The sequence below is a fragment of the Camelus dromedarius genome, chromosome 4, assembly GCF_036321535.1.
Source record: "Camelus dromedarius isolate mCamDro1 chromosome 4, mCamDro1.pat, whole genome shotgun sequence".
NCBI lineage: Eukaryota > Metazoa > Chordata > Mammalia > Artiodactyla > Camelidae > Camelus > Camelus dromedarius.
In genome coordinates this window covers 48,029,983-48,043,984 of record NC_087439.1, presented here as the reverse complement: position 1 = coordinate 48,043,984, position 14,002 = coordinate 48,029,983, and the positions used below count along the sequence as shown (strand labels likewise).

At 32.6% G+C, this 14,002-nt stretch overlaps 1 protein-coding gene across 2 annotated transcripts in view; it reads left to right on the top strand.

Moving 5' to 3' along the window:
* OLA1 (Obg like ATPase 1) overlaps nucleotides 1-14,002 on the top strand; it is a 138,666-nt gene that overhangs the window by 67,537 nt on the left and 57,127 nt on the right. For both annotated transcript variants that reach the window (XM_031451681.2, XM_031451682.2), the window contains exon 5: nucleotides 8,128-8,303. In XM_031451681.2, the coding sequence (XP_031307541.1) occupies nucleotides 8,128-8,303 (176 nt within the window). The remainder of the gene's footprint in view (nucleotides 1-8,127; nucleotides 8,304-14,002) is intronic.

The window sequence follows — 14,002 nt, the reverse complement described above, 5'->3', positions numbered from 1 at the left end:
TAGTAAGATAGTTTACTAGGAAAGATTAAATATAATAAAAGCAGCTAGCTGAACCTTGGAAGTAGAGAAGAATCTCATTAAATATTAATTCAAAATAGCATTGATTAATTTTACCTTTTATACATCTGAGTATTATAGAGAGTAAGAAGTGAAAATCTTGAGAGTTTAATGTTAGTTTTCATTGAGATACTTCTTTTCTGCCTGCTTCTTTGGAAAGAGTTGATATATTGCTGCAACTAAAAATGTAAAATCCTTGAACAATTGAATATAATTAAGTACAGGTGTTGACTCTGGGTTATAGTTCATAACTTTTAAGTGTCTTCAAGGGTTCCTTAACACGTGATTGCCCACTGTGGATTGGGTGCCCCTGAGGAAACACAGCTGTCACCCGGATATAGGTGATGTGGCAATCAACAGGTTAATGGTGTGTGTTTAATTATCTATACTATGTTATATAATTATATTGTATAAAAATTACATTGTATAGTATTGTGATGTGTTGCTTCTAGTCAGTTAAATAGTATCATTAATAATATTTCTTTATCTCTGTATTAAATAAGATATGTAGTTTTATTATTTATTTCCTATACTACATTTATAGTTACTATAAATATTGGCTGTGTTTCCCTGCGCTATACAATACATCCTTGTAGCTTATTTATTTTATATGCAGTAGTTTTTAACCTCTTAATCCCCTACCCCTGTCTTTCTCCTTTCCCCACTGGTAACCACTAGTTTGTTCTCTGTATCTGTGAATCTGTTTCTTTTTGATTATATTCACCTTAATGTTTTGTTTTTGAGTCACTACTTAAGAGCATGCTATTTTTTTTAATTTAGATGAACTCTTAAAATTAGGAGAAAATAATAAATTAAAAGAAATTTAATGTTTCTCAGAACCTGACCCACTTTATTATTATTTCCTATAGTAAATATCTATTTGTCTCAAGATTGGGAATGGTTTTTCACTCCTAGCACTGTTTGATTGCTTCCATTTAAGCTCGTTACTTTGTGTTGAAGCCCTGTGTGAATCACTTATAATTTCTTTAATTTTTAGACTGGTCCCTCAAAGTCAGCCATATGTGCATTTTATGTTACTAAACTTTCTGAAAACCTTGATCAGTTTTTGAATATGTCAGAGGGATGGCAGTTTTCTTCCTGTTGGCTAGGATTTGGTTTTTGAACCTTTTCCTATAATGAGAGAGGAGGAAGAGAGAGGAGATAGAGGAGAAGCAAAGCAAGAGCATGTATTTTTGGCTATCCCATAGTTCTCTTTTCTATTCCAGTATTAAACAATTAGCCTGCAACATAGCCTGGACTATTTTTCATATAATAGGTTTTCCCCTGGAAAATAAAGGTTAAAGACTTTAAAGGCCACTTCTGATTGATTTGTTATTATAAATAAGTACAGTCCACCAAGTGTAGTTATGATATTCATTTATGCTATTGCATCAAGTAATTAACAGTTTATATTACTAGACCAACTATTTCTATTTTTATATGTTTACAAAATATTTTATTTCTCCAGGGGTCTATAAATATATCCACTTAAAGTAATTAAAATTTGATTGATACAACCCTTTTCATTTGTTTCAAGCTCTGAAGCCTTAGAGCCTTAAACCGACATCCTTTTTGGTAGAATTTTGTTAACAGAATGATTTATTAGTTCTCTTCTGTGTTCCAAACTTGCCTTCTTCCCTGATATCTTTAAGAAGGAAAATTTACTTTTGAAGTAAGTATAATAAATTGAGATGCTCTTCTCCCACTTTCTGACTTTAGGGAAGTAGTTAAAACTACACATTTATTAATACAGAGATAAAGAAGTATTAGAAGCTTGAGGTCCAGCTATGAATTAGATTGTTTTTGCTCAAATCATTTCTATTTTCAAGATGAGAAGGGACTTTATCTAGATTTAAACTAGAGTTTTAAAGTGCATCTGTAAACCTGGGTTTAAACTACACTTCTAAATCATAGCATTTGGAGTGTGCAATAAACAGCTTTCACCCCTCCCCTTTTATGCATGACTCCATTTATATGAAGTTCAAGAACCTGCAAACTAATCTAAGTAATAGGTGTCAGAATGGTGTTTATTCTGGGAGAGGGGAGCAATTTAACTGGAAAAGGAAAATGAGTGAACCTTCTAGGGTGATAGGTATGTTTTCTTTTCTTTTTTTTTTAACTGAAATATAGTTGACCTACAATATTATGTTAGTTTTACTTGTACAACATAGTGATTTAACATTTAAATACATTACAAAATCATCACCATGATAAATCTAGTAACCACCTGTCCCCATACAAAGTTATTAGAATACTATGGACCATGTTTCTTATACTGCATCTTACATCCCTGTGACTTACTTATTTAACAACTGGAAGTTTGTACCTCTTAATCGTCTTCACCTATTTCACTGACCCACCCACCCCTCTCCTTTGACAGCTACTAGTTTGTTCTCTGTATCTCTGAGTCTGTTTTCATTTTATTTTGTTTATTTGTTTGTTTTGTGTTCTAGATTCTACCCATAAGTGAGGTATTTATTTTTTTCTGTCTGACTTACCTCTCTTAGCATGATACTCTCTAGATTCTCCCATGTTGTCACAAATGGCGAGATTTTATTATTTTATGGCTGTAATTCCCCCTTTGAACTACTCTTCCCCCATACAGTAAAGAATTTTTGTCATGTTATTTATGAAAAATAAGTAGGAACTGGCATTTCTCAGTGTTTATAAATGAAGCTGTGGATGTTAAGTGGATTGTCAATACAAATTTAGTTCTGTCCCTTCTCTTTATATATTAATGAGCTATAGAATTATAAGGAAGTTGAGAATCATAGTTCTGACACAAGATAGGACTTTGCTTTGAAGAATGAATTAGAAATTTGAAAAGGTAAACTTTTTGAATAGGGTGTCCTTGTCTTGATTTCTAACATTGTATTTAATAATTTATCTTCTACTGTTTAGGAATGTGGCCTCAACCTTTCAGTGATTTTGGTGGGACTCTGGATTAGAATGTAAATGTTCAAAACATTTATTGTTTACCACATAAGACAAGCTGGAAAGAATGTGAAATAATAGAGCATGCAGGATGTTTTGATGCTGTGATTTAAGATTCAGTAGATTTATGTAATAATTTTGTTTCTTTTTTTCTAGTCTATACTTTGGTTATATAATGCTTTTTGGTTCCGTACTTGATTTAGGCTTTGAATCTTACATGTACTGATGTTACCTTAGATGCAAATGAAGATCTTTTGGCTTGACACCTTGTCATGATTGATGGATCTCTCTCTCTCTCATTGCTTTTATGTAGTCAACATTGTTTTCTTTAATTAAGTCTCAATATACGTCCTGCCATCATATCTCCTGTCAGTATCCTCGTGCACTTCCTTATCACCACACTTGGAATACAGCAATTCTCTTTTAGCTGGTTCCCTACTTCTGGTTATCTTTCTCAAATGCTGCTTTCCATTTGTTACTCACTGACGTAAAACCAGTGTTGACTCCCTGTTGACTAGCAGATGGAATCCAGACTTAACTTGCTATATGGGCATTCCTATTCTTCACCCCTACCAGGTGTAATAAATTTTTGTCTTTTACTACTCTTCAGTATAATTTCTCACTGTAGTCAGATTTACAGCCTTATTTATTTCAAGTTTTACTTTTTTTCTCTGATGGTTTTCCCTGTTACTTGTCATGCCTTTCTTTATCTTCTTTACCTATACCAAATTTATATAAAGTCCTTGATAACTAATTATTACTAATTAAACCTACTTTTAAGGTCCTTGCTAGTATTATTCTCCTTTTTAATTAGATTAGATTTGTTTTCCCAACCAATTGTTCAGTGATTAAAACCAAGGTCCTATTAGTTTGATTTTTGTTTTTAATTCTTAACAAGACTTAGCAGATTGTTAAATATACAAGCAAGCTTCCTTTAACTGGGAACTTACGTTTAGCAAGGTGTATTGTGGTTTGCATATGTGTTGAGAGGGTGACAGTTTATGCATTGGTTTATATACTAAGGAATTCCTTATTTCTGCATTGTACATTGGTAGAGGATGGAAAAAACATAAGTAAAAGAGGCCCATCTTGACCACATATCCTCTTATTCCCATTCCCAAGAAAATTCTAGACATTTTAGAGTTTGGGATATCAAGGTTTCCATGACAGGTAGTTTATAAAGTACTGCTGTGAAGCCTATATACTTAAATATATCATGTCTTAAAAAATCTAGCCAGGGATGCTTTTCTTTTGTAAACTAAATATAGCCAAAACCTAAGTAGTAATGTAGCAAAACAATTCATTGACATCCTCAATTTTTGAAGTGTATTTTTATTTCTGAAGTCCTTCCCAGTTAGATTTAGCACCCTAAAAGTATGAATTTATCTGTCTTATACTCAAATCTTTATGGAATAAGATAGGTTTGAATGAATGAATGAGTAAATTGATCAATCTTCAGTTCATTTATAATTGGCAATAGCCATCTCATTTCCACCATATCATACCAAGAAATAAATATGATGCAGAGTGTTCAAAACCATGTGGATAGTCAGATGTATTCTCACCAAGTATTTCTGTATTTTGACTGACTCTCAGTGAAGAAGTACCCAAAATTTTTAAAAGTTACAGATTTAGTATGAGCATTGACATTGTGCATTTTTTCACTTAGTGTAAATAGATTTTATAATAGAAATGATTTATTTAACAACTAAAAAGGTACTTTTTGGTTCATTTTATTTGCTATTACCTCAAAGTATACTGGAGTCAGTCAGCAGAGTTCAGGGCTGGAAACTGCTGTTAATGAGTGTGTAATAGAGGGAAGAGAGAAGAGAGCTAAGAGAGGTATCATTTCTGGGGTAGTTAAAGCAAGGAAAAAATAGTCTGACAAGAAATGGCCAGAGAAAATAGAAGAAAATTAGGAGACTGCCTTTGGAAAGAAGCAAGGAAAGAGACGATGTCAGTGCTCTGAAGTTAAATGCTACTGAGAGGTCATTCAGGATTCCTGAAGAATGGTTATTTCATTTAGCATCATAAAGACAAATCATTGGTGTCCTTTTTGAAATCAATTTCTGATAGCATGATAGAGGCATATTCCAAACTGCTGTAGGTTAAGTTTTGAATAGGAAGTAAAGAAGTGGAGAGAGCAGGTAGAGCTCTTTCAAGAAGTTTAGCCCTGAACCAGAGGAGAGAAAGCAATAGCTGGAAAGGGAATTAATGTCCGAGGGTGACTGACATGACTGATTCAATGTAGAATCTTAAGCCTACTTAACATGTTGATGGGAAAGTATTAGTTGAAATGGAGATGATACAACTATAGGAGAGAGAGAGAGGCATAGTAGATTGAGATCCCAGGAAATACAAAGAACAGTCTGTGGAACAAACTTCCTTGGAAGAGGATAAGATCCAGGGCAGAGATAGTAGAGAAATTGGACATAAATAATAGAAGGTAATGCTCTCCATTTTACTGCTGGAAAGAAGAAAAGATTGGTTTAAAAAACGGGATGGGGGTTCGTGTTCCAAGATGACATGCATTTTCTCTGTGAAGTAAGAAAGAATAGGTTATCTGCTGGGTAGCAGGAAAGAAGAGGAAAGCACTGGAAATGTGAGAGAAGTCAAAAAGGTTTGAAAAAAGTGTTTTGTTATGAAAGGAAACATGCAGAATTGCTGGATGAAAAACCTTTGTGATGGAATCCAGTCTGAGCCTAGCTTAGGGTTAAATTTCTCTTATAACACCTCATTTAATAATGAGGCTTTAGTTAGTATTATTTTGTCACCCATTTTATATGTATATAAGAAATGTACAGATGTAAAATAATTTTTATGGTAATAGTGGTTTTCTTCTTGTGGCTAGTCACTGCAAAACCAAAATTTTAACTAAAATTTGTGCAGATTTTTCTGCAAGTTAAACTTGCTTATTGTGTTTAAAAAAGGATGACTTTTTAAAAATCACTTGTTTTGTATGGACAAATGCATGTTCATTATGAAAAGTTTAAGCAAGACAAAAATGATAAAGAAGATTTAAAAATTGCTCAATAGCTCACTGCCCAAGAGTTATTTTCATTGGCATTTAGTCCATGTTATTAAAAGAAACAATTTTATAAAAATGTGGTCATTAATCTATGTACTGTTTTAAGTAGAATACTGTATGTAGTTTAAAAGAAAGAAAAAGAACTGATGTAATAAAGAAGAAATTACTGAACTTCAGGTAATTTTTTCGCAAAAGATAATTCTTAAATGATCCTGCTTGAGTTAAGAAAAAGGATCATGAAAACACTAAAAGACTGGAAAAATTATTTTTTAATTACATATTTCATCTTTATTATGGCATGATTCCTCACTGTAAAAGATGAGGAAATGAGTACACTTACGTTTTTACCTCCTTCATCAAGATGACTGTATAGAAAATTTTTTATTCTGAGTATCATAAAAAGTTTTTTTATTTCTATAACTGTACTGACCATGTTTCCTTTGTTGCTCTGACTGCCAGGAAGCTAACTTTAAATTTTCCTATTTGATTGTGCTATTTGTATAAGATGCCTCAAATCATGATAAAAACTAAATAATATTGTACTTCCAGGGAAACTTCTTTCATACTTTTCAAATATTCAAAAAATTTACCTAAATTACTATCTGATGTGTTTATTAGTAAGGTATAATATACCTCCTTATTTCTTGCTAATTTTGTTCATATGAATCAGGTACTATATAACATTGATTGTTTGTCAAAAACACCTAAGTATTATTTTAAATACTTATATTTCAATTGTAATAATTTACTTACTTTAAAAATTATTATTCACTGAGTAATTCCACATTAAGATACAAACAACTTAATTGTTTTTAATTCTGAGAAATTATATTTAAAAACTCAATTTACAACCTGTAATGAGAATATCTTGGTCTTCTGGTGTATGAGAATGAGCTATCGTGACTGTTTTTCTCTTATCAGTCTCAGTCAGATGGTCTTTCAAGGTTCCTGTGATACCTCTATCTAAAATAATTGATACTTTATGTTTGAAAACATCTCATTTTGAGAATATAATTTGATTGGTAATTTTAATTAAATTTATTTATTTATAAGTATTTATTGTTTTGTGAGTATACCACTGCTTTCTGTTTATAATATTTCTAATCTGATTGGTAATTTTAATTAAATTTATTTATTTATAAGTATTTATTGTTTTGTGAGTATACCACTGCTTTCTGTTTATAATATTTCTAATCTGATTGGTAATTTTAATTAAATTTATTTATTTATAAGTATTTATTGTTTTGTGAGCATACCACTGCTTTCTGTTTATAATATTTCTTAGTATTTGTTCATTTTCGTGATACTGTTATCTCATAATTTGAGTAAATCCCGGTTAAATTATGTTGCCACATTATGTCTTCAAAAGGGCATAAAGTCAGTACACATGCTTCAGTAATGTCTGGTTGTTTTACCCTTATGTTTCCAGTTGGCAATTTGAAATTATGGCTTCAACTGCACTTTAAATATGTGATAATAGCATGTGTTTCTAATAAGGGCCAGCACCATTTTGTTCAGATAGTGTGAGTGGTTGTCACTCATATATGACAAATGCACCTTCATCTGCTTCTTTGATAGCCCCCTAAAAACCATACCCTCAAATCAGGCCGATGAAATTAGCTGCTGTGTAAATTGTGTGTCTGAGTGGTTCATTATCTAATCACCGTCAGAACCACAGTGATAAAGTAGATTGAAGCAGGGAAGAGGTCTGCCAGATGATTTCACCCCCCCCCCACCCGTCCAAATCCGGTTTCCCTTGGAAACCCTAATAGTGCAGTTTAGAACTTCAGACTCTCATGCCTGGAATTTAGTATCTTTTAATGTACCAAGCCTGAAAATACCAGTAGTTCTGGAGCATAATTTTCTTTCTGTTAAGATCATAATTTTATTTATTTCAATCAGCTTTTGAAATGTTGAGGCTCTTGATTAGTGTTTTGTTGCTAGTGCCCTAAATATTACTAAATAGGAAAAAAAAATTACTATGTCCTACTTTCAAGAATTCAGAATAATTTGAATACACTGTTAACCTTCTGGGAATCTCAAGTCACTCTAACAATGACCTTCTGTGTTATTTGTTTATTGAATTGCTTCCCTTTAATTTATTTTAGGTGCTTTTGAAGATGATGATATCACGCATGTTGAAGGAAGTGTAGATCCTATTCGAGATATAGAAATAATACACGAAGAACTTCAGCTTAAAGATGAGGAAATGATTGGGCCCATTATAGATAAACTAGAAAAAGTGGCTGTGAGAGGAGGAGATAAAAAACTAAAACCTGAATATGTAAGTAAAAACTGATGGCTTCTTTAGATATTTGAGTTCATTTTCCTTGATTAAATTTTTTAAATAAAGCACATAAAATATGTAATATTAATTTGGAATTTTAGAACTCAAGGATTATTTCTGTTACATAATTGTTGAGAAGCTTCATTTTCTTTTGGCAACACACTGGTTGTGGTGACAGGCTGTTTAAGGTGTTCTTAGCAAACATTTAGCAGTGATATTGTGTGTTTATGTGGTTACTATGTATATCCTTAAGTTTTAGTGTTAGATGTAAGGTTAGATGATGGAAACTTACTGGATTTAGAGAAATGACTGAGTATGAGTTTTGTAGATTTGAAGAAGTGATTTATATGAGGAATTCATCTCCCATAGCGATTGACTGAATGAATGCACTATTAAAGTAGGTAATTTTAATCTTTCAGGGAGGAAACACATGCCATTGTCTTTAACATTCAAATGTGTTTTCTATCACATTGTAGTAAATAATTATTAGTTCTATTGAAATAAATGTTTCAAAATTGGTTTTGAAGCTTTTAGTTTAAATATGATCAAATTGTCTTTGATGTTAAAAAAGCAGTCTTAATTATATATTTTCTCATTTATTAACACTTCATAGAATGTTCTTGCTTTATATGCTTTTTGTCATAGGGAGTTTTCTTTTTAACTTTTTGTGTGTTTTTAATACACGTTTATTTTCTATTTTCTCATTTTCAGAAACTGTGATTATCTTCTCTTTTTTTTAAAGAACGGCACTTTATTTTTTTTTTAACTTTTTGGGTGGGAGTTATTAGGTTTATTTTATTCATTTTTTAAATCATGGTACTGGGGATTGAACCCAGGGCCTTGTACATGCTAAGCACTCACTCTACTCCCAAGCTATATACCCTTCCCCTCTTTCTCATTTATTTTTAATAAGTTTGGAAAACATACAATTGATTAGGGGACTCTGGTAGGAAGAAATCAAATACAGAATCAACCTCTATACTTAGGCACACTACCAATAAATTATGGTCGAAAGTGCCTGGTCTTGGAACAGGGAGACCTGTGTTGTGCTACTGATTGATTTCCTTGATAATTTAGAGTGAGCTCACGTCATTTTATTTTTCTTAACATCATGGTTACTTCACTTTTTTCCTATTCAAGTAGAACGGGAAAAGGAGAGAGATTTGTCTGAGGAAATTATACAAGATTTAGAATGGAAAGGAGGATTTCACTTGTGAGTATGAAAAATATTCCTTTTTGAAAAGGGAAAAAAGATCATGAGAAAGATGTTGAGATTGAAAACAATTCATTTGCCCCAAATGGCATAGTTACTGATTAGAATAAAGCCTTATGCAGTCACCCTTAGTTCATTGAAACTTACTGACACCCATATATTTCAGAAGCATTAACTGTCTTAAAAATAAATTTATCAGTCTAGTCTCTTCAGCAAATGGTTTTGGGAAAACTAGATGGCTGCATGTAAATCAATGAAGTTAGAATACTCCCTCACACCATACACAAAAATAAACTCAAAATGGCTTAAAGACTTAAACATAAGACAAGACACTATAAACGTCTTAGAAGAAAACATAGGCAAAACATTATCCGACGTTAATCTCAGTAATGTTCTCCTAGGGCAATCTACCCAAGCAATAGAAATAAAAGCAAAAATAAGCAAATGGGGCCTAATTAAACTTACAAGCTTTTGCACTGCAAGGGAAACCATAAGCAAAACAAAAAGACAACCTACAGAATGGGAGGAAATAATTGCAAAAGATGAGACTGACAAGGGCTAAATCTCCAGAATATATTAACAGCTCATACAACTTAATAAGAAAAAAAAAATAGCCTATCCAAAAGTGGGCAGAAGACCTAAATAAGCAATTCTCCAATGAAGACATATGAATGGCCAATAGGCACATGAAAAAATGCTCAATATCGCTAATTATGAGGGAAATGCAAATCAAAACTGCAGTGAGGTATCACTTCAAACCAGTCAGAATGGCCATCATCAAAAGTCCACAAACGACTATAATGCTGGAGAGAGTGTGGAGAAAAGGGAACCACTCTACACTGTTGGTGGGAATGTTGTTTGGTGCAGCTGTTATGAAAAACAATATGAAGATTCCTCAAAAAAACTAAAAATAGACTTACCATATGATCCAGCAATCCCACTCCTGGGCATATATCCAGAGGGAACCTTAATTCAAAAAGATACATGCACCCCAATATTCATAGCAGCACAATTTACAAGAGCCAAGACATGGAAACAGCCTAAATGTCCATCAACAGATGACTGGATAAAGAAGCTGTGGTATATTTATACATGGAATACTACTCAGCCATAAAAAATGACAGAATAATGCCATTTGCAGCAACATGGATGAACCTGGAGAATGTCATTCTAAGTGAAGTAAGCCAGAAAGAGAAAGAAAAAACCACATGATATCACTTTTATGTGGAATCTAAAAAAAAGAGAGAGAGAGAGAGAAATGAACTTATTTACAAAACACAGACAGACTCACAGACAGAACAAGCTTATGCTTACCAGTTGGGGAAGGGAGTGGGAAGGGATAAATTGGGAGTTCGAGATTTGCAGATACTAACTAATATACATAAAATTGATAAACAACAAGTTTATACTGTATGGCACAGGGAACTATATTCAATTATCTTGTAGTAACTTATGGTGAAAAAGAATATGAAAACAAATGTATGTATGTTCCTATATGACTGAAGTATTGTGCTGTACACCAGAAATTGACACAACGTTGTAAATTGACTATACTTCAATTTGAAAAAATTTTAAAAATAAATTTATCAATCTAGCTTTTACATAAATAGGAGGTAGGGGCATCAAGTTCTTCTGAAATTCTTGGCCTACCATTTCCTGGCCTTTCCTCTCAAAGAAAGCTAGAATGTTGGGTGCTACTAAAAAGCATTTTCTTCTCATTTCTAAGCATTTTCCTAAAATTTCTTTACAAGATTTGAAAGGATGGCTTGAACTTGTATTTACAGAAAAATCTGAACACTTCCCCCTTCATTTTCCCTTTTTCCATCCAGCTCTTCTAGGTAGCTAGAGAGCATGATAGCCTAATTTTCTTCTTTCCAAAAACTGAGTATTTTGTTGTTTTCTTTCCTCATGTTAGATTCAGCTGCTTCAGAATAAATTATAGATCTGTGTTTCTCAACCTTTTTGAAAAAAATTATCACCTTCCGTAAGGAAAAAAAATTAATTAAAATTTAATTTAAATAAATTAATTTAATTTCCCCCAATGAGATAAATATTAACAAGTAAGACTTTGTTGGATAGGGTTGAGCTTTGGAGGGCCACAACATTTTTAATAACTATTTTTTTCTTCACCACCAAGAATCAGTTTTTGCCTCTCTAGTAGTAACATTACCCCCATTAAGAATTCATGCTATAGATTTTCTTGTAGCAAACCCAGTACTGGTAAATAAGATAAAGCAGATGACTTTAGAAAATTTTCTTTAGTTTGTTGTTAGCAAAGGCAGAATTTTGGTTGCTTCTATTACTCAATTTGGGGAGAATTTACAGCTTTACAATACAGAATCCTTCAATGCAGGAACATCTTCTATTTATTGAGCCAGGCACTCTTGGGCACTTTTTATATATGTTATTTAAACCTCACAACATGCAAGATTGCAAGATATATATTATTTCCATGTTAAAACTGAGGAAGGCCAAGTTTCACAAGGTTTTATGAATTGCTCAAGATTTCATACTTACTAAATTGTAGATCAAATTTTTTCAGCCAGATAAGTCCAACTACAGGGCAAATATGCTTTTTTTTTTTAAACTTTTAAAAAAATTGTAAAATATGTCCCAAAAGATGCATTAACCTCATATGTATAGTTTAACAAACAGTTGTGAAACAAAGGCTAGTAAAACCTACTTCCATGTCAAGAAATAGAACATTATTAGCACCCTAAAATATCTCCATCACTTACCAGTCTTAAAACTCTCTATCTTCATACTGCTAACTGTAATCCAGAAATTTATAATAATTCCTTGCCAGTGTATGTGCCACCTACGTCAATATGAATTATTTTCCTAATTTCAAATTTTATATAATTGGTATCATGTTGTATATATTTATATGAGCATTTTCATTCAACAAGATTTTATACAGTTCATTTATGTTGCATTTCTTTTTAAAAATTTTTTTTATTGAAGTGTAGTTGATTTTACAAATATGTTGCATTTATCTTTAATTCATTTGTTTCCCTTACTGTAAAATATTTCACTGAAAGAATATACTGTAATTTAAAAATCTATTCTACTGTCAATGGGTATATGAATTTTCCCTCAAAAATTTTTTTATAATTATGAACATGCAGCTGTGAGCGTTCTTTTACATGCTGGTGCACATAAGGGTAGTCTAAGGCATACATTTAGAAGTCAGTAGTGTATGTATATCTTTGACTTCACTAGAGAACACTGTTTTCCTAGTATATGAGAGTTTATCCTGTTGTCAGCACTTGGTATTATCAGATTTTTTTCATTTTTGCAGTTTGATAGCTGTGTAATCATATTTGGTTATGGTTCTAGTTCGCAGTTCTCTATGTAAGATTGGAGACCTTTTTTTTTTAATGTATTTATTGGCCCTTTAGGATTTCCTCTTTTGTAAAGTGCCTGTTTTGCTCATTTTCTTTTGCTCATTCTTTTGCTCATTTTCTGTTGAATCATTGTCTTTTTCTCATTAATTTGTGAAAGTGACTTATATATTCTTGAATAGCGGTCATTTGTTTTGATTGGATTACAAATATCTTCTCCCATTCTGTGGCTTTTACTTTTACTCTTTTAATAGTATCTTTTGATGAACAGATCTTAATTTTAAGGTTAGTGTTTTCGTGTCTTGTTTAAGAATCCTACTTTAAGGTCCTCAAGATGATCTCTTGTCTTCTAAAAGCATTATTGTTTTACCTTTCACATTTAGGTCATTAACCTACCTCGAATTTATTTTTTATAAATAGTGTAAGGCAAGCATCCAGTCTTATTTTTTCCCCCCATATGGAAAACCTATTGTTCCAGTGCCATTTTTAAAAAAGACTGTCCTTTCCCTACTCCAATGATGTGCCACCTCTGTCATAAGTCAAAGGGCTGTGACATCTTTACTTTTTCCTGAGGATTGGCAGATGAGTCCAGGTAAAAGTGACCAAAAGCAGCAGTGGGATCTGCTGAGATGAAGGTGAGAAGGAGAAGATGGAATGAGGGGTTGATGTCCCACTGACTCTCTGGCCTTATATATGTTCCCTACATCATTTTTATACTTTCCTCATCCCCTGCTGTCCCAGTCTCTAGTCTAGATCAGGGACAATTAAAGTGTGGTCCTTAGACCACCAACATCACCATCACCTGGGAGGTTGTTAGAAATGCAAGCTACAGATCTACTAGATCAGAATCTCTGGGGATATGTTTTAACAGTCTTTCCAAGTAACTCCTATGCATATTAAAGAAAGTTTGAGGGTCACTCCTCTAGAGCAACCGCCACCACCCTGCCCCTTCCAGGGTAGAGGTGTCTTAGGCCTTCCCCAACTGCTTTCTTAGTCTGGCAATACTTCACTATCTTATTAGGTCCATGGTAGTATTAAGAAGATATTTTTTTTCTGTTTAGACCTATTTTATTGTTGTCTTTAGAGGGGCAGTTACCCTGAATCACTTAGTTCACTATTACTGAAAGTGGAGGTCTACT